Source organism: Thunnus thynnus, chromosome 6, assembly GCF_963924715.1.
Source record: "Thunnus thynnus chromosome 6, fThuThy2.1, whole genome shotgun sequence".
Lineage (NCBI taxonomy): Eukaryota > Metazoa > Chordata > Actinopteri > Scombriformes > Scombridae > Thunnus > Thunnus thynnus.
In genome coordinates, this window is record NC_089522.1 from 5,762,919 (window position 1) to 5,785,098 (window position 22,180).

Sequence of the window (22,180 nt, forward strand, 5' to 3'; positions counted from 1 at the left end):
CTCACGAAACTTTGCACATGCATCAGAAGTGGCGAAAATTGATATCTTATATGGGTCTTGGGCTTGGGTATGGCAAGTTGGCTCCCCTAACAATTCTCAGTCATTGCTCCTACCTTTGAATTTGATGTAGATGAATGAAATTTGGTAGGCAGATGTTACATCTCCAGACTTATAAAAAAGCCTCTTGGAGCCATACCTTTAGTCCAACAAGAAGTCGGCCATTTTGAATTTACTGGGCAATTTTTTTGCCATTTACAGGTGTTGTATTTTAACAAACTCCTCCAAGAGAATTAACCTGAGCAACTTCAAATTCAGTCAGTGTCATCTAAAAACTTTTGCATTGCTAAATTGTGAAGCTTTTGAGTTTTCATGGAACGCTTTTCCGTGGCAACAGCGAATTTCAGTGTTTCGCCATGAAACAGGAAATTGTTGTAACTCAAATGTACATTGTCCAGTCTGCCCCAAATTTTTCATGCTCGATAAGAGTCCCGGCCTGAACACATCTACATGTCAATATTGAGTCATAGTCAGGCTGACTTCCTGTCCTACTGAGAACAGGAAGTCAGCCTTATGTGACGAACATCATCCGATTTACATGAAATTTCTGTGGTGGGATCTACACATGATGTACAGCAACATGACGTATAATTAGTGGGTTTTCTCTAGCACCACAAAGTGGACACAGGAAATGAGAGTTAACTCCTTTGTGCAACATCCAATGAAAGTCCAGGCCTGAAGACATCTACATGCCTGTGAAGAAGAATACCTTTTGGGAGCAGACTTAATCATCAACAGAGAACACACATTTGGTTTGGAGATTTGATAATCAAGTGACGTCTGAGACAACTCTTTGATCAAACATATGCCAATTGTCCTTTCCACCTCCTGACCCCTGTTGATTTGACCCCTCCTGTCTTGCCCCTGGATTTGCCTTGATCTTGTATGTAAATACCCTCCCCTCCTATCTTTTGTTTACCATTTGTTGGTCACTACTTTGATCCTTACTGTATAAAGTCTTTCCATTTCTTCTGCTCTGGGTCAGTCTACTGTATCAGACCAGCTCTGTGTCAGTATGCTCACCGCATTTCCGGAATGCTGTTAAACCACTTCCACCACAGCAAACTTTGAACAAGGACTTGAGTGAATTTTCTTCAACACCTGCAATAAAAGCCCTTCAACTGCAGCGCGCCCCAACGTGCACAAAGGTGCGAGGGCCTGATCATCATTGCTTGCAGCTCTAATTCTTTTTATTTCTTCTTCCTCTTCTTCTTCTTCTTCTTGTACTAGGTTGTGAAATGCTCTGTGTCCCTTCCTTTTCCTGTTGATGGGATGTGCCCATATGTGGTGTCTCCTTTGCTGCTCCTGCACCAAGCATGCTGGTATCTTGCTTCTGCTAAAGGACATGAGCACAGAGAAAGTAAAGACAATTAATATATGTCCAAGTGCCCACACTGTATCCAATCCATATTGTATCAAAATTGCTTAGATACATGCCTCCACTACCAAAGGGCATTTTGTGCCTAGCAAGAGAAAGGTAAGTGAATTGGAGTGTTTCACAAAGCAGGATTGGGTTCATTGAATATGTGAATTTAAACCTGATTAGTAGCTAGGTGCTAGCTAGATTGTAAGACTACTCACTTATTGTGACAGTAACTGACAGTTATTCAATATCACTCTTTATTACAAATTACAGTATATATAGATACTATCACAGGGTACAAATCACTAAAATGTGTCATTCTTGCTAAGGAAATGATTAAACTTAAAAAAAATTATGTTAGTTATGAATAAATAACTTAGACACTTACTCATTTGCAGAGGGAGAACAAGCAGCGCCAGAAAAAAAAAATCTCATCCCCTCCTTGTGCTGTGACATCAGCCAAAGTTCACAGTATGTTAGGAACAGGTGATACACAACTGCTGTCGCAGTCCTCATACATGAATCTCAGACAGTTTTTACCAAATGATTACATTTTCATTCGGTTTACATTTTCATTCACTTCACCTTCACTAAATGAATAGCCATAAACTTGTATCAGAAGATTTTCAGCATCAGGGTTACTAATGAGCAGGTCAGGATAGCCCTTAGATGCATAAGTGGGTCAAAAATAACCTGCATGCATTTTCTATGGAATCCAATGGGAACCTTTGATTCTTATCAACTGTGGCTGTCAGGAATAAATTAACTGTGGACCACACAGACTATATCAGAAGTGTCACCCCTCAGGAAGATTATTTTACACAGCAAGAGCTGATACGTGTAAGTATTATCTTCATATAATATTGTGTCTTTCATGACTGTTGTTATTATTATTTATCAACAAATTAGCCTACTTTATAACTAGCTAATACTAGCTAGCTAACTAAGTTAGCTAACATTACTATATGTAGTGTGTGTGTGTCCTAAATATAATACTAAATATTGTACAAGTGATTATTCTTAACCAAAATGACAAAAATGGTATAAAAACAAATTGATTCCAATATGGGTCATTTTTGACCCACTTATGGAAGAGTGTAGGGTCCAGTCACTCATGCATCTAAGGGATAGAGTAGTTCTCTTGACTAATAGAGGAGCAGGAGTGATTGCTCTAATCTGTACAAATCAACCGATGCAACCGCTTGTCAGCTAGACAGGTTGTGTGTGAGGAAATATTTTTGGAACATACTCAGCAAAGACATGTGGATCCTAGGAGGAACACTGAGTTTAACATTTTTAAAACCTGATTTTTCTGATGACAATAAAATGCAGACTTGTAGTTTTGGGAAGCACGAAAATAGTAAAATGGACCATTTTTTTGGTTTCTGGCAATGTGTATGGAGGTAATTAAACAAATTTTTTATTTTTGGTAATAACACTGAGCCCCGGCACTAAGCGGGTGGTGTTCTGGATTCACAAGGTAACCTAGATGAAGGAGGAGCAATATATTTCCTTCTACCTGTGTGTAACCTGCCCATTGACACATACAGTAAGTTAAGCTATCCTTTGATCATTTTTCTCATCTTTCTACAGCTCTGAATAAGAGACACAAAGAGCTCCGGAAACACATCAGATGTCTATGTATCTATCTAGTATATGGACGGCTGGAGAAAAATCAAGGAGGACATTCACATCTAACGTCAGACCATCTTTGAACAGAGATGGGGTATAGGGATAGTAGTATTGCAAGTTATGCACAGCAAGTTGCATACATATAACCAAAACTCAAACAATGCATTGAAAACATTTGAAAAGTAAATCACTGATTCAGTTAGTATTGTAATGGTGATCCAACTGCAAACTAGGTTATAATATAATTGAATGCAAAATGTACACAGTGTAGAATTGTAATTCAAAGTTGTAATTTCAATGCTGATTTGCTTTTGTTGGGACGGGTAGGAGTGCATTTGGTTAATAGTAATAATTCATAATTACCATAGATAATTATGAATTATGAAATCAAGAGATTATTAATATCAATCAATAATTCAGGCACCAACTGTTGGATCTGGTCCGTCGGGATCAGATCACTTTGCTTTTTAAAAATGAGGGATATTTCTTATTCCTGTAAGTACATGGTAACAACAGGGAGCGGGCTGTATTATTAAGTTCACACTATTCCCCAGTCCTTACTCTGTAGGTACGGACTAGTTACCCTGTAAGTACATGGTAACAACAGGGAGCGGGCTGTATTATTAAGTTCACACTATTCCCCAGTCCTTACTCTGTAGGTACGGACTAGTTACCCTGTAAGTACATGGTAACAACAGGGAACGGGCTGTATTATTAAGTTCACACTATTCCCCAGTCCTTACTCTGTAGGTACAGGCTAGTTACCCTGTAAGTACATGGTAACAACAGGGAGCAGGCTGTATTATTAAGTTCACACTATTCCCCAGTCCTTACTCTGTAGGTACGGACTAGTTACCCTGTAAGTACATGGTAACAACAGGGAGCGTGCTGTATTATTAAGTTCACACTGTTCCCCAGTCCTTACTCTGCAGGTACAGGCTAGTTACCCTATAAGTACATGGTAACAACAGGGAGCGGGCTGTATTATTAAGTTCACACTGTTCCCCAGTCCTTACTCTGCAGGTACAGGCTAGTTACCCTATAAGTACATGGTAACAACAGGGAGTGGGCTGGATTATGTTCTCCCATCCTTACTTAGCTGTTTGGTTCTGTTACCTTTCATGTCACAATCTAACAACATGCAACGTGTCATTAACAACACACCAGACCAACATTTTGAACAGACCAAACATTATTGAACATGATTAAATAGAATATATTTCATTTATAACTTCTTAACTATATAAACTACTATTTTACAATATAAATATTCTATATAAATTGTACTATATAAAACTTAACAAAAACTATATATAAAACTATATATAAAACTTAAACAACAAAATAACTCTTAACTAATCTATCAAAATGTAGTTATAAAATGATTAATTTTAGTAAAAAAAAACAAAAACAAAACAAGAACAAAACAGGAAACTATGTTTAAATTGTAAATGTAACAGACCAACAACAACAATAAAATTTTCAGGTACTTTGTTCCTATGTTCTACATCGCCACTTTAGTGGGAGGAGTTCATCATTTCTTTGCAGTCTTTTTTATTTTGTTCTTCAGCTCAGAGCAGGAATCCTTTAAACTGCAATGTGAAATCTTTTAGGGTTGTCCCTTCAGTGTGGGTGGAGACACTTAAGTTTTCCCCTCCTGAAGCTATATCCACCTGTAATCTCAATTACTAAAGTATATTACAGTATAGTGAAGTCTAAAACACACATGCACACAATTGTTACATAACAGCATTCATTATATTAACCCTCCCCCATCCACAATTGAAAATGATATTTACAAGTTATTCTGATATTATGTAATTTGTAGTAGTGAATAACAGTTTAAAAAACAAGCACGATGGCACCACAAATACAGGTATGACATTTTCACATGCAGTGCACATACTGTACCTCAGCAATGATGCTTGTCAGAGCCATCGTTGTTCTGTCCACATGATCCATGGTTTCAAGGCCTGGGAAACACAGAGATTGATTTTGTTTTTAGATTTGATTCTGTATGTTTTTCAGGACATACTCATACCTGTGTATGGCCTGCTCAGGTGTAGTCAAGTGTTATATTTCTTTCCCGTACTTGTTAGGTGTTAGGTAATAAACAGTACTGTGCTCTAGGTTTAATATACAGTACAAACTATAACTCACTATATATTAAATAAAAACAGATATTACTCCCTAAAGTAGAGTAAAATATGCTATCTAAGGTAACATAGTCCTTCAGCATTTAATTTAAAACAGCATGGACCATGTGAGTTTACATTCTGGACACAGAAGTAATTTGTACAACCTTCTTGCCAAAGTCCGCCTAGCATGGTGGCTAATTAGCGATTAGCATAACTCGCGATTAGCATGCTAATACACATGACTTTGGTTGTTAAGACTTTACCATAACGCAGGCAACATATTACGATAAGACACACAATGTTGCACATCATAAATATGACTGCTGACCTAACAGGAGAATATGACAGAAGAAAAAAAAACGCAAAAAAGAAAAAAACGCAATCCACGATGTTGATTCACACGTGAATAAACTCTGAAATACCGACTGGTATTCTGTCTGTTTGGGGCGAATGAACACACATGATCCTGCGGTCAACCTTGCGCAAGTAGCGAGGCGAAATTTCGCTTCGTGTTTGGTATGAAATTGACAGGTACCAAGCTAAACGCTGCAGTGTGATGCAGAGATATGTCTCAGAAACATTTACAGGTACATAAATGTCTGAATCAACTCATTGATAAAAATACTATAAATTCATCTTACTTTTTTGTAAACTGTAACCGCTGAACTGGACTGAATCACCTTCTCAAGGCACTACAAATGAATGGGCGATGTCTTTTGAGGAGGATATGTCTGAGGATGAGAATGATGTTGAGTATGATGTTGTGGGAAATCTTCAGATGGGCCAATAAATCTTCAGGTCACCCACAACTTTGTATTAAACTCAAAACTTATACAAGAAAGACTCAAAGAAATACACTGGAAGCTGGTAGAGTTCAATGTGAATAGGTTTACTCTGCATAAAGAGAAATACAAAGCAAACCAAGGCCTTGATCCCGGGATAAAGAACGTAATGAAAAATCATAAAACATTAAATTATATACCTCTCATAACCCCTCCTAATGTGGCGCTTATTTGCTAAACCCCACCTTGCTTGATCTTAACACTTTGGTAATAATCCAGACATGACTCAGCTACAGAAAACAATGGTGCCTCAGACTTCTCTAACGTGTATCAGTTGTACTTGGCATCTTCCGCATTTCTCACAATACACAGGGCCTACTAGATATGCAGTGTCACATGTCTGAGACATCAAGACAGCATTTGAGCTGTTCATACCATAGTCTATTGAGATGATCCTACTTGAGATGACGAACATGGAAGAGAGAAGGGTGTTCGGCAACAGTCCGTTGGAGATAGACAAAACACACCTGGATGCTTACATGGGGCTGTTGCTTCTTGCTGGGGTGTACAGCTTGCCGCGTGAATGACAAACTTGCTCCCATTAAGGATGTTTGGGACAAATGGGTGGAGAACTTGCCAAAAATCTACAATCTAGGTCACCGTGGATGAACGGCTAGTCCCTTCAGGCAGTGTATCCCAAGCAAACCTGGGGAATACAGCATCAAAATCTGGGCGACGTGTGACACATGAAACAGTTATGCATGGAACATGCATGAACACACAGGGAAACCTGCCAGTGGAGTGCCAGAGAAGATCAAGGCATGCGGGTGGTGCTTGATATGACAAAGGGTTTTCAGGGGCACAACATACCATGTGACAACTTTTTAACGTCTTATGCCCTCGGCCAAGAACTGCTTCGGAAAAAGCTAACCATGGTGGGAATGTTCAAGAGGAAAAAAACCTGAGCTTCCTCCTGCACTGCTCGGAACAAAGGACAGGGCCCCTCTCTCCTCAAAGTTTGCGTTTACTGAGATCACCACAACTGTGTCATACTGTCCCAAGAAAAACAAAAATGTCATTGTGATATCCACTCTCCACAAGAACGCTGCTGTGAGCAGTAGGGAGGATCCTGGATTATAACAAACACAAAGGAGGAGTCCACAATCTAGACATGGTCACTGGCACATACACATGCAAACGGATGACCAAAAGGTGGACAATGGCTTTCTTTTATAATATATTGGATGTCTCTCCATACAATGCATTTGTAGTGAAATAAATCCCAGATGGAACACTGGAAACCCCAGCAAGAGGAGGCTTTATCTGGACGAGCTGGGGAGGTCTCTGATGAATCCCCACATTGAACGACAACAGCGGCTTCCCCGGACCCCTGCCTCTGTGAGTTTGGTGAGAGAGCTTCTGGCTACACCAGGGGTGTCAAACTCAAATTCCTGGGGGCCACTGGAGGCAGAGTCTGGGTGAGGCTGGGCCGCATCAGGTATTCCATAAAAAAAGCTTAGCAGGCGCAGGCTAGGATACCCGCCGTGCTTTTGTTGTTGTAAACGTCGTCATAGAAACAAGTGAAACAAATGGCATCATAAAGAAATATCTTTTTAATGTTTATTGTGCAACGCATTTACTATGGAGTAAAATGTTTTGAGGAATAAATCTCTTTCCGCAAATGATTCAGTACATTCCATTCACCCAAAAGATTTTTTCGAATAATTTGTCCGTGAATGTCACATATTTGGAGAGCAAACGTGGAGAACATGAATCCGCGACAGTGGGACACCATTATTTCATTGTTTGCACCTCCATGGCTGCAAACCATGGGATGCAGCCATGGAGGCGTTATTTATTGGCTTTTGTTTTCTATAATAACTCCGTGGATGCAGCGGGCGCAGCGAAGCTAGCGGCGTTGTCAAATCAAATATGACGTGTGGCACAGCAGCATCAGCTGTATGGTGTTTTGTTACACTCTGTATTTATGATCTCTGTCGGATAAACATAAGTGTGTTCATGAAAACGTATATATTAACTTTTAATTCACTTCACAACGTGGCATTATGTGACAGAATATGCACATACATTATTATCTGCCAGACTTATAAAGACACAGATACACCTGGTTCTGTTTTTTTAAAGTCACACACTGTGGAATCACATGCACGAGCCTCATTTGCTGTCACAGTGAGCCAAAAATGGATGTAAAGGTCTTTAAACCTCCGTTTGTACGTCAACAGTTGTGTCCGTTCCGCTCATCAGACCTCAGTGAGAATTACGCACAGGCTCTCCAACAGCTGATCATTACGCACGGCTGCTGTGGATATTTGAAACGACTTTACCCCCAATTCATCACATTTTCTGCAAACCGTCACCACTGTAAAGTGTCAGTCATCATTATTAAACATCAGAAGAATGATAAATGATTTATTGACAGAGCTCGTGTTGAAACGGACTTTACAAAGTGACTTTACGGACTTTACACATTGATGCTCCACATTGCTATGGCCCTGAACCCCTATGCTGCCATTATAATTCCCTTTTTTAAATGTCAGTATTTAAGTTCTTCTCTCTGTCCCCACAATTGCCCATTGTTCAAAAAAAAAAAAAAAAAAAAAAAACTTGATCCATGCAGATGATGATGCAGAGATGTGTCTCAGAAACATTTACAGGTACATAAATGTCTGAATCAACTCATTGATGACAGAAATACTGTAAATTCATCTTACCTTTTTGTAAATACACTGTAACTGCTGGACTGGACTGAATCACCTTCCTAAGGTACTACAAATGAATGGGTAAAGTCTTTTGGAGTCAAACCAAAAAGTCTTCCTTATCACTTGTTTATCAGATACACAATGTGACTTCAGTTTAATTGTTACATTTTTTATGACTACAACAGCACATCACATACCCCCACAATATCAACTAGAAATTAATAATGTAGCTTGTCAAATTAAAAGCAAGATTATTTGCGTTCATGAGAGGATCATGAGATGAAATTTAGGTTCAGTAGTTGCAGAGCTGAGTAGTTTTTAGAAGATTTTTGAATTTTGAACATACTGATGGAACTTCAGCTCTTCATATCATCAGGTAGGACATTCCACTGAGTTATGGCTTTCACAGAGAAGGCTGACTGCCCAAATGCAGTGCAACAAAATAGTATGGTACAATCTTGTATAGAGGATATTCTGGAGGATCTAATAGAACTTATCGAGCAAGTGTACACAAAGTCACATACTGGAGGAGGGGCCAAACCATTTAAAATTTTATAAACTAGGCACAAATTTGAGAATTATCTAAAATTCTCAAAGCTCAGTAAATTATATTTCTCCAGTACCCTGCATGATGGAAATGCATTGGCTTTTTGTCAAGAGTTTTTAGAGTTTGTTTGAATGAGGACTCAAGAGGTTTTATGGCTGTTTCTCCAGCCTGCCACCAACATGTGATGGAATAAGATATATGGGAAAAAATCATAGCATGCATAAATATCTTGGCTGCATCCAAATAGAAACTCATTGAGAAGACACACAAACAGAACTTCCATATCAACTGTTTTTAATATTCGTTTACAGCGAGTTCCACTTCATCAATGCTCAATCATATATATACGTTTACATTAGCAAGTAAATACAGACAATGTCTCAATCATAACATACTGTAGTGGACAGCATTATGGTCAACTGTGACGTCGAGCAACAACGGTTGGAAATGATGATCGTGGTTAAAGGCAACATGAGCCGATGAATGAAGATTTCAGACGGTAATTGATCAGTTATACAAAATACAAATCTTCAGAAACCACACTTTTGTATGATAATTACAGATTACAGTGGTTCATCTGCACTATATACCAGTCACAGACACTACCAACTGCTATGAAGCCAGACAGAAGCTGTTGATTCTGCATATATCAACATGCGCTGTCCCACATGACCAACTTAAATAGTCTTGTCTGTTCGTTTAGGCTCAGTGTTGATGCAGATGTGAGAAAGTGACAGACAGGTGGATAGTTTCTGACTGAAGGTGGCTGCAAGCACAGAGCGATCCCTTTTTCGGTGTGCCTCCTATGAATGAGGGAAGGAACAGCTGAGATGATCAACACCATCCATTCAGATAGACACAGATGGGATAGAGCCAGCCTTGACTATAAGGTAAGTGCCTACTTCAGAGATTTGTTTCCCCAGGTTCTAACTTTTTCCATTTTACTTTGTGAAATTACCAAACTGACCCCAGTTTAACCTCCACGAGAGGCTCTATTCCATCAGTTTCTATCTGTGAGATTGGTGAAGCGACACTGTTGTATGCTGGAGTCTATGAGTCGTTGACGGACATGCTCTCCATGCAGTTGGGCAGGTTCTGATCTCCCCCTCCCTGCTTCTTCTTCTTCCCTCCGTCCTGCTGTTTCTTTGATTTCTTAGACATCTCCTGATCAATTGGAGCGGGCTTGACAAACTTAATGATCTCTGACAAATCTGGAGGATACACAGCAAGGACAAATGTATGAATTTAAATCAATAAATACAAAACACAAAGCTCCAAGATATGAATTGAAGAACAATTAATTTCTATATTGCAAACTTCCTAGAAAACCTACACCTAAATTTGTGGTTATAACAGTGAGCAGATGAAAACAATTCTACTGTGACGCCACTTAAAGAAATAGTTTGACATTTTTGGAAATATGCTTTTTGGCTTTCCAAGAGTTAGATGAGAAACTCAATACCTCTCATGTCTGTACACTAAATATGAAGCTAGAGCAGCTGGTTTGCTTTACTTAGCATGAAGACTGGAAACTAAGGAGTACAGCTGGCTCGGCTGTGTCAACAGTGCTATCAATCTCCTCATCTAACTCTTGGCAAGAAAGCATATTTTCCAAAATGTCTAAATGTTGCACAAACAACTGGCATAAGGACAGAGGTAACATATGGGCAATCATGAATGAACTATATAAAGGTCATGGAAAAAAATATTAATTTAGTATTATTCTACTTCTGATAATTATGAATTTATCATTTGTCAAAAATACCTCTCTCATAATGAAATGATGTCTGACTTGATTGCATCAGTTTTCACTACTACGCCAAGACGTTTGTTAGTCTGAAATCAAGTCTTTGCTGAATATGAGAATCAACATTATTCACACTCTCATTAAGAGCATTCTGAGCATATTTTGACATTCATGGCTGAATATTTTGCCCCTGTACTTGTTCTGTCATCAAACAAGTGTTTTTCCATTTTATCTTAGATTCACACTGTTCTGTCTTGTTAATGTGTGAGTTTGATAGATTGGTTTTCAGTATATCATGCAACATTCAAAACATTTATATTTAGGCACTTTTTGAGCACCCATGACAACAACTCCTCTTTGTCCAAAACTGAAACATTAGCAGTAAAAAATTAAGCTAGCATTGCTTACCAGGAGGCATGAACTGCCTGAGCACCTCTGGAACAACAATGCCTTCTTCAGTCTGGTAATTCTCCAGGATGGCACACATCACACGTGTAGTGGCACACATGGTTGCGTTCAACATGTGCACAAACTCTGCCTACATAGCAAACAGAGAGAGAGGAAGTATATTTAGCAATAATTCCAAGCAATACTATTAAAAGGGTTCCGAATAATCTTATATTGTAAGCTGTTTGTAGACTGTTCAAATGATCTCATTGTGGCTGTAGTGGTGTGTTCCAGCTGCACTCACCTTGTCCATCATCTTTTTGGTCTGTCCGTAGCGGATGCGAAGGCGTCTGGCCTGGTAGTCGGTGCAGTTTGAGCAGGAGACCAGCTCTCTGAAAGCACTGGAGCCAGGGAACCAGGCCTCCAGGTCCAACTTCTTACTGGCTGCATGATTGAGGGCGCCTACGATGAATGACAGCAGTAACTGGTTAGCTGATATCACAGTCTGATATTCACACAGGCACTTACTGCTCTGACAACAGTGGGTGAAGCCGCAGGTGCCCGTTAAGAGGAGGGGCTGTTTCAGCCAGTAGCTAAGTTTACGGGAATTTCATAAATTTTAATACACGTTACAAATTAAGCTAAACACAAACACCTACAAGACAGACCTGTCAACCCTGGATGAATTTTTTGAGTACCACTTCGGCGACCCAGATGTGTCAGATGCGAATCACTGCTGTTCGCACAATGAATTATTGTACATAATTTGCATAGAGACGCATTACAGTACATTATTTGCATACATGCAGCAGTCAAACAGAAGAAATAGTGAGGGAAGCACTATGAAAATTACTGATACCAATAGCAGATTGTTTACAAAAACATCTGCAGGTGCCAATACTGTTAGTCATTTGTGCCTGTTGGTACATTTGTCTTTCACCTGCCTAAACACAGCTTACCAAGGAACACAGTTTCACTCAGGCTACACACTAACCTACCACTACTACTGCATTTATATAGTTTCTATTGTTTACACCTCTACAATAATCAAACTTTAAGCCAATTAGACTTTTGAAAATATGATTTTCAGCTAATTTGAAAAGATGATGACAATGTAGCTGTAAAATCCAAACCAGCGTAGACAGACTATTTTGTGGCTATGGTGAAATAAATACTTTAGAGCTGGTTAATAAAACTGTTCTTATCATAGGACGGCTATTACTTAATGGTATGATGACTTAATAACAATACAGGCTGAACATGTCTGTTGAAACTGTAGAAGTCATCACATTCCTCCTTACATATTGTACTTAATTTGCAATGGGGCTTTTTTTCCTTTCCTTGAAATTTTCCTAGAGTAGGCAAAGTTATAGACTACAGTGCCAACACAAGCTAACGTCACAAGCCAACGTCATGGTGGCTACGTCCATTATTTTTTACAGTCTGTAGTTGTATTCTACTGTAAATCACTATTGTACCATCACTGTTTTTTTAAAGCACCAGGAGACATCTTAACTTTCAAACAGTCCATAACCCAAACTCCATAACTCAATTCACTATTCTATAAGACAGGAAAGCAGCAAATCCTCACAATTGAAAAGCTGGAATTTTTAGCATTTTTGCTTGAAAGGGCTCAATAATTAATTAATTAGTGTAACTAATTATTATTGTGTTTGTATTTTGACTGCAGGGACTTCTTCAGAAACATTTTCCTGCAATCAGTTACCTCTTCACAATTTCTGCCCCCTAAAATGTCCTGCTCCTCAGATAGTACTTTTGAATGACGAAGGAACATCTGAGGTTAATTTTGCAGTAATAAAAACTGCTTACATATCAAACACAAGCCTCTCTACTGCCACAGCTTGTGTATACCATTCATTCACACTGCAAACAAGTACTAGTTACTAGTATTAGTATTAGTACTCTGGATGGGAATTTGGTTTTGTTATAGAGACTTTCTGATTTGTCTTAAAAAAAAAAAAAAAAAAAAAAAAAAAAAAAAAATCAAATTTTCTGGAATTATTCAGTTGAAAGACTCAAAGTGTGAATTAAAGTTTCTATTTATCAGTTATTTTCCAACAGCTTCAGATGTGACTCAGTATGAATGTGTGTCAGACCTACCGGAGACAATGTTGACGATGCGATAAGGAATTCCAAGAGACTGGTAGAACTCCTCTGCTGTGCCGATCATCTCATCAAACATCTCCCATGATTTGCCATCATGTGGAGAGGCATAGACAAACTGTTCAATCTGAAAGAAGAGGAGAAAGAGAAATTATTTATTTTATGGATGAAATGCAGCTTGTTCTGTCATGGTACACATCAAAAAATGACAAGTATACATTTAGTTATGTATTAATTATTCTCAGTCAAACTACTTTACTGTGTGCCTAGCATCTGGTTTTGAATAATTTAATCTAATAATTTCAAAAGTGATTACGAAAAGCAAACATTTATTTATTTGAATCTGTATTTCACGGACGATGAAAAGTTATTTAAAACACCACTTTTGCTCCACAACTAACCTTCTCAAACTGGTGTACCCTGAAGATCCCGCGGGTGTCTCGGCCATGGGAGCCCACTTCCTGTCTGAAGCAGGTGGAAAAGCCGGCGTAGCGGATGGGCAGGTCCTCGGGTTTCAGCCACTCATCTCTCAGGAAGGCTGCGATCGGCTGTTCGGAGGTGGCGATGAGGTACTTCTCGTCCACGGAGTTGTCGTCTGACTTCTCGCTGCCCTTGCCAATGACCTGAGATAAAAACGCATACAGGAGTTGAGAGAGAGGAACCATGGACAGACAGCCAGTTACAGGGTTTGTATGCTCATGATTTTCCAGACCTAATCTGTATTAATCTCGAAGTGGATAAGTAGCTCAAAAGTGTAGCATAGTAATGCTAATGCTAACCGTTTCATGTAAGTGAATGAAAGATGCTAAAACACTTAGCTTCGTAGTCTGGGAGGTATAGTTCAATAAAAACACAGTTTCAGTTGGTCTAACGTAGTTTGTTAGTTAGTGGAGGATGCTAAAACGATTAGCGTCATACTCTGGGAGGTATAATTAAATAAAAACAAAGATTTGGCTAGTTTAACCTGTTTTGCTAGTTAATCGATTAGTCAAGCTTTCTAACCAAGTAGGGTCCATTTGATAGATTTGGTAGTTTATTCCATATCAGCAAAATGTTTTAGTGAATGAATAGAAAATAAAACGGTACTTGAACTGAAAATGAGCTGTCAATCAAACGTGATCTGGACATGCCCAGAAATGGTTTGAGCAGCCAAATGAGCTGTTTTTGAGCTAAGTTTTCTAATAGTTATGAATGTTTATTTTCATTCAGATTTTTGTGGATGCTTAATGAGACACTCAGCTTTGATATCATATATGCATTTTTATGATTTCAAGCCATGTTTCCAGAGGCTTTAAGATCCAGACGTCCAATGACTAAAATCCTTCATCCATTTAAAAGATACAATTAAAAACGACTAAGATCTAAAAAGTTTACACAGAATTCACTGAATGTTCAGTCATGACAATTGGTCTTAAAGTCATGGAAAAGTATGTGGACACCAGAATATCTCATTAACTTGGGTTTTGTTTAATTTTCAAACAACGTCAGACTTATTTCATTCATATACAGCTCAACTTTGGAACAATATGTGTTGGGACTCCTTGAATTTAATGAAGTGTCCTTCCTGAACAGATTATTCACAGTTGTAGTTTAACTGCAGTCAGATCCATGACTGCACCATGTTTAGGTTAAACACATCTTAAACACAAAAGTTGAGGAGTTGATTACCTTGTACAGCTCTTCATCAAATTGGCTGAGCTGGGCGACTTCCTGCATGACCTCTTTCCTCATGAAGAAAGGTGTGTAGAGCATGGTGTAATTTTTGCTATGAAGGATCCTTAAGGCGTAATTTATCAAAGCCTGCTCCAGGAACACCAGCGGCCCCTGAAGACAACAGAAGAGAGGAAAACAACTTAACAGCTGGTTTCTCCTATTTGCAGGTCAGGAAGCAAAACGGCAGGTTCCTTTTTGGGTTGGTCTGTGCAAAATTATTACAAGGAGAAAGAATTTTGGCCTGTTTGTGCCTTTATGTAGTCTGTGTCCCTATGTGTGTTGCAAATTATGTTTACACTCACCTTCAAAAAGTAACCTCTGCTCCCGGCCACAACAGCTCCCTTCTCGCCTTCAAACCCATCAATCATGACCACCAGGTCAACATGGGAGTACTTCTTCTGGACGGTGCAGTCGCCCCAGGTACGCTCCACCTTGTTGTCTACATCCTATTTCATATGATGATATAAATCATATAGTTATTTAGCAAGAAAAAATGCCAGACATTATCTGCTTCCAGTTTCTAAAATGTGAGGTTTGCTTATCTTTCTCCGAATTGTATCATTGTAATTTTGTTGGACAAAACCATTTCAAGTTCATTTTTGTCACCAAGCTATAAAAATACAGTTAAAATGAGGCATGATCATCTAAATCTAAATCTATTTCTCCAACATTTTAATCTGAAAAAATAATAATAATAATGTAAATAATCATTAGTTGCATTCCTTCAACAAAGTAACCACAGACATAAGTACAGTTATTGCTTTAAGTAAGATTTAATTTTCTGCATTAAAATAAGGTCCCCAGCCATGTAGATGGGTAATGGAATGGTATTTCATTGAATTAATGCAAAATTAGGGGGCATCATAAACCAAACCATTTAAAATATAAATTTCTCTCTTTTGGTTTGAGATTTTTTCTCAAAGAAGAACACGATGCAAGTGATTTAATGAGCAGATATATAACCTGTAGTAGACAAAAAAAACAAAACAGGAAACGCACAATTGAATTTCAGTTGGACTTCCAACATTAGCTTCACACACAGGGCAAGATATTTCACAGCTCTGAATCCTCGAGGTCCAGATTCACAACTTCACAGTGAGAAGCTCAAAATGATGATATGTAGCTTTCAGGTTCAACTCTGTTCACCAGCTGTCTGACATTTACACTGCACAACTGCCAAACTACCCACTAGCTACCGGTCTGAAAAGGATGTGAGGCAATCACCTTGTTTATTTATATAGAAAAAGGCTTTTTGTTGTTGGTCTTTAATGAACTGCAAACAGACAACCCACTTTTTTGATTTTTTTGAAAAAAAAATCTAAATGGTACTGAGTGATGTTTCTTCTCTGACAAAATCTTTGGCCAAGCATAAAGAGCGACAACTTCTTTTTTTTTTTTAACAAATAAAAAATGTTTTGGATTAATGTTTCTTAGATCATATCGGCTAAGTCAATCACTGCTCAAAAGGTGTTGTCCTGTACTTGTATTTTTACAACTTTAAGACAGCTACACAGTTTAGACAGCTGCCCACAGAAACCACCTTCAACCATTAACTATCTGGACACAGCACTTTCAGCTGCTGGATGCTGGAGTATTTCTGTTTTGAAACCCAGCAAACTGAATGAAATACATTAGAAACAGCAGCAGCCTGGATAATTATACAAAGGCAGAAAATCACAGGTTTAACTCCTCCAACTGGCCTGAATTCATGTGTGAAAAACCAGTAAATACACTGCAGATTCACAGCAGCTGACAGAAGGAGGAGGTCATATTAAACAGAGAAATATTAGCTTTTTCTGGGTGAAAAAATGTTAATGTGACTTATAAAAAGGGAAACTAAAGGGCAAAGAGAATGCTGAGCATTCAAGTATCATCAAGAGTCATTAATAAAACCGTCAAGCACATAGGTTAATCTTTGTGCAGTGTGAAGGACATCAGTAATTTTAAGGGTCAGGCACTAACATTTTAGCATGACATGTCCTGATAATAGCTGGTTGTAATCTGATCCATATGACTATATGGATGAAGATCATGTCAATCGATAAGACAATATGTAGAACAACAACAGCTACTTCAAATGTCTTTTTAAATCATATTAATGTAATTAATTTTTACTGTTAAAAAAAAAAACACCCACCTCATCATTGCTGATGGGTACAGATGGGTGCAGAAGGTTGCCAATCTCCCTCAGGTACTCGAAGCGCTCTGCCTCCAGCTTTATCCTCTCACTGTCAGTTTTCTCCATCGCCTCATCCACCAACAAACGCACCTTCTTGATCTGGGTAACTGTCAGGGCCTGATACAGTAGAGGAGACATAGAAAAAGGTGAAATCAAACAAAGCAAAGCAAGAAATTAAGACATTTTTTGGCTTTAAGTTCTGCCTGTCTTTTTACTGATTTGTTTAATGACATGCAAAAATGCTGCCATACAGGTGGGATAGCACTTGGAGCAGACACACGCAGTCATACCGATAGTGTTTCAGCTGTTAGGGACTCCAGGCTCTGTGCTTTTTCAGGTACAGATTCATCCTCCCCAACTGGTTCCTTCCTCTGTATTCACAACATAAGGGGTTTAAAGAAAGAAAATACGGTTTAAAAATTTTACACTTCCTCTCAGGTATCTCCATTTTTAACAATGTCTAATGGACACATACTGACACCTCCTTTCTTTCATTGTACAAGGCTCAACAGCATCTTCAGTCATTTTGTGTGCTTCATACCTTCATTTTTTCCCCAATGCTCTTGCTGCAGAGGTTCTTTGCTTTGTTGAGGTTGTCTGCAGTGAAGCGGCCTGTTGGGAAGTAAATGACAGAAAGTCAGTGCATCATGGGACTGTGTGTATGAGCTACAGTAGCAGGACTGGTAACCTGATGACAGGTGTTGCTGTCAGGAGCAATTCAGCCTCGCACAGTCAAAAACCGTTATCAAGATATAAACAAACTATTTTTTCACTTAAACAACAATGATCTGACAAAAGCACTGACGTTATCATGCTAGATCAGAATGATACAGTCAGTAGCTACACTGCAGGGCGAGGCTGATTTGACATGGTGCTGGCTGGGATTGCATCAGATTGCACGCTATTAACCGGCAACGCTAAGCTAACCCAGCATTAGCCGGCATTTCGTATTATACGTGTCAACAAAATGACAGGAATGTGTAGCAAACAAGAGCATGGTATGCTCTAGTAGAAAGTTAGTGTTAATTAACTACGGTTAACTAAATGGAGGATAACCATATGGCTCATTTTGGTATCGTTGAATGGTGCTGATTTTGCTAACATTAGCCCCATTGCGTGCTGCGTGCTATACTGCTCCTCTTGTGAGAACGTCAAACCAAATTCCATCCAAATCTGGCGATACATTTTTTTCAAACTTAATGACAATCATTCACAACTGTTTTACGCCTTGTTAAAATAGGGTCCACTTGTATATTCGGAATGGATGAATCGCTAACTTTCTGAAATGCTTTATGGTCCACTGCAGTGTGGCGGAAATTAACAACTGTGGGGGCAGAGCGCGGTGAATAAGAAGTTAATTCATGATAAATGTGCATTTTTACGGGCTGTTTATTGCATTTGAAGAAGCCGAATAGAAGACCAAGTGCTAAAAATGTGTCTGGTATTTCAATCTCCTAGTAAGGTCTTAACAGTTGGTTGTATTTGCAAACTAACATTGCAAATGGCCAAATTGGTAACGGACTTTGGCATGAGCTGATCTCCAGCGGTGGATACACGCTGACGTGACGCTAAGATAAGCTAGTAACTGAAACAACATGAATCAAAGGGTGCTTACATTTTCTCCACTCTGAATCTGCGGTGACCAGTTTATCAACGAGTGTGACATCTTTAAACCTCTTCTTTTGAGTCTCACGGACGATTTCTGGATCTCCGCCTTTGTCGGTCCGAAACAGGTCCAAGTCGAGCACCATCTTTCCACGCTGTCTGTCGGAGAAAACCTGACTGAGCTCACAGCGATGACTCCTCTCACCGGGATGCCAGATCGTGTTAAAGCAACTAAAACGCACAACTACTTGATTAGAAAGTTAATCTTTTTTTAGGTTAATGATTAACAAACCCATCCCGGTCTTAACAACAATTTAAAACTCCATCTATTATATTTTATTCATATAAGGCTGATATTACACTAAAATATTTTAAACACAAAGAGATCGGGGGTTGTCTTCCAGCCTGGCAACCCCCAGCGTCAGCAATAGGTCTTTTTCGGCAATGTCATGATGTCGTACGTAATATATTTGACAGTGGTGGAAGAAGTCTCCAGATCCTTTACTCAAGTAAAAGTCATCAATGCATCAAAGTAAAAATACTCCATTACAAGTTAAACTCCTGCATGAAAAATACTATTTCAGTAAAAGTACATAAGTATTATCAGCTTGATGTAGTTAAAGTATTGCAGTAAAAGTAGTGGTTTGGTCCCTCTGACTGATATATTATTATATATGACGTCATTAGAATATTAATACTGAAACATCAGTATGTGAGCAGCGTGTTACTGTTGTAGCTACTGGAGGAGTTAGCTAGTTTAGTCCAGTGGTTCCCAACCTATGGGTCGGGCCCCTCCACAGGGTAACCAGATAAATCTGAGGGGTTATGAGATGATTAATGGGAGAGGAAAGAAGAAAAAACAAAGTTCTGATGTTCTCTAATCTTTGATTTTCTTCAACCAGCATTTGTTGGTTTGTGGGGTTTATCAGAGACTACCTCCAGAATTTGGGAGTGGAGAGGATGGAATGGCCAGCCAGCAGTCCTGACCTCAACCTCATTGAACACTTGTGGGATCAGCTTGGGCGTGCTGTTTGTGCCAGAGTGACCAACACAACCACGTTGGCTGACTTGCGACAAATGCTGGTTGAAGAATGATCCCACAGCAGTGTATGACCAGGCTGGTGACCAGCATGAAGAGGAGGTGCCAGGCTGTTGTGGCTGTGTATGGTTCTTCCGCACGCTACTGAGGCTCCTGTTTGTTAAATTAATAAATTGTTAAATTGCCAATATGTCTTGTTTCTTCAAACTTCAATCATCCAATCCACCAAACACCAAACAAGAGTCAATAGCAGAATAAGCTGTTGGACAGAGAAGATTTGGCATATTTTTCATGGCCGCAACCCAGATACTCAGCTCTGCTGCTCATCCCACAAATGCATGTTCCTTACAAATGTGGCACAATTTAAAAGGGAAATAAACAGGCTTTCCAACTTTCCAACTTTCCAACAGTATAAGTTTTATTGCCAAGAAGCATTTATACAACAAAGAAATAATCTACCAAACACAAATTTCCTTACTTTTTATGCTAAGTTTATTTCATTTCTTTTAGCACATACACACACACACCAACTCTCAACTTTCACTTCCTTCTACAATTCCTAAAAATCAAAAACCTTACAGTATGCAGAGAAGTTTTAATTCATTTATGCCTTTTTAGCATTTAGATAAGTTTGAACTGTTTTATACATGTTTAGTATGTAAATAAGTTTCAACTCTTCATTCCTTTTCAGCGTGTACATAAGTTTTGTAACTCTGTTTAACTCTTTGACTGATACAGTCTAACACAGTAAGTGATGTTAGATTTACACACAGACATGTTCAACCTCTTCAAACATTCACTTACTTCTAAAGTTTAAAAAAAAACAACAGCTCCAGTACACGTTCATTCATACTTAGTATGTCGAGAGTACATTTGTTTACATACATTTCTTTTTAGTATATAGATGATTTTTTATGATTTCATTTGTTTTTAATATACATATATATATACATTTCATTTATTTTTAGCATAATTTTTAGTAATGGTAAGTCGGACATGCTCCAACTCTTTCCTTCCAACTCACTTCCTTCACTTTGGTGCTTCTTTTTCTAAGTTTTGTCCATATTTTTTCTGTCTTGTGGTGAAAAGAAGGAAAGCATTTTCATTGTCTGTAGACAATGTTCCATTCAAGTCTTTTGTTGCTGTTGTGCACAGGTCAGTATTTAATGACTTTAGAAGTGAAAAACATTATATGATAATGTTGCTGACTACTATCAGAGTTATTTGGTTATGTTTAAAGTTACTGAATTATCAACAGTTGAAAAAATGCCTGAAAACAGGTTTGTTAATCTGGTGTCTTGTTCTATCATGACATCACTATATGAAGAAGAGGAAACATATATTTGGATGGAATATCGTCAAAGGGTTAGGCAGGGTTAGACCCTCCAAAAGATCTTTACTTATGTTTCTGTCAAACATAGTAATATTAGCAGTAATTAGTATGACAGATATTTCAGCTGTAGCACTTAAAGTGTGCATTAACTATTATAGTTTTATTGTTTAAATTTCATTCAAAATTCTTTCTGGAAAGTAAAAAATACCTTAAGGTTAAGATGTGATCCATTAAGTTGATCTTATCTTATAATGACTTTCTAAAAAAAAAAGGAAAGGGTTTCAAGAGGGTCTGAAGGCAATGTTTCAATTCACATCCTTTTTACTGTTGTACATATGTCAGTATTTAATGAGGAAGACAAACTTTCATCATTAATATTTCTTATTGGAATAAATTTAACTAAGTCTACATATAAGTTTTGAAGTATACGTTTTGGATGGTACATCGCGTTCGGGTTAGGGAGGGTTAGACCAATTGAGATAATTTTACCACGAATTAAAGTTGAAAAAGGAAATAGAAATTTACACATCAAGTATCTTTACAGGTATTGGGGAGTACTACTGCATATGTTTAAAAAAGTTGAATAAAGCCTTTTGTGGCTCGAGAGGGAGCAAAGTCTGACGAATTCCCAAAATCTGATCATTCCCAATTGAATTTAAGTTGATGCAGCTTAAAAATAAAAACATTTCACTGAGTAGCATTTCTACAATTTTAAAAAGTGATTTCAAAAAGTCATGAAAAGTATGAGAGTGGTGATGTTATCAGTAGCAGCAATTGTATCAGTAGTATTAGAGACATTTCAGCTGTTTTCTCT

At 38.3% G+C, this 22,180-nt stretch overlaps 1 protein-coding gene and 1 long non-coding RNA gene across 2 annotated transcripts; both read right to left on the reverse strand.

Annotated features, from left to right (window-relative positions):
- Positions 1–3,151: 3,151 nt before the first annotated feature.
- On the reverse strand, positions 3,152–5,744 carry LOC137185317 (uncharacterized). Its single transcript, XR_010928828.1, has 3 exons — positions 5,519–5,744; positions 4,964–5,025; positions 3,152–4,725 (listed from the first exon to the last, which is right to left on the reverse strand). It is a non-coding gene; the product is annotated as an uncharacterized lncRNA (long non-coding RNA).
- Positions 5,745–9,516: 3,772 nt separating this feature from the next.
- sars1 (seryl-tRNA synthetase 1) lies at positions 9,517–19,191 on the reverse strand. The gene is made up of 11 exons (XM_067591396.1): positions 19,005–19,191; positions 17,931–18,001; positions 17,680–17,760; positions 17,348–17,506; positions 15,513–15,656; positions 15,166–15,321; positions 13,899–14,120; positions 13,495–13,624; positions 11,678–11,835; positions 11,395–11,524; positions 9,517–10,450 (listed from the first exon to the last, which is right to left on the reverse strand). The coding sequence occupies exons 1-11, from the start codon at positions 19,138–19,140 to the stop codon at positions 10,290–10,292; spliced, it is 1,548 nt and encodes a 515-aa protein (XP_067447497.1). The 5' UTR covers positions 19,141–19,191; the 3' UTR covers positions 9,517–10,289.
- Between the last annotated feature and the right edge of the window lie 2,989 nt (positions 19,192–22,180).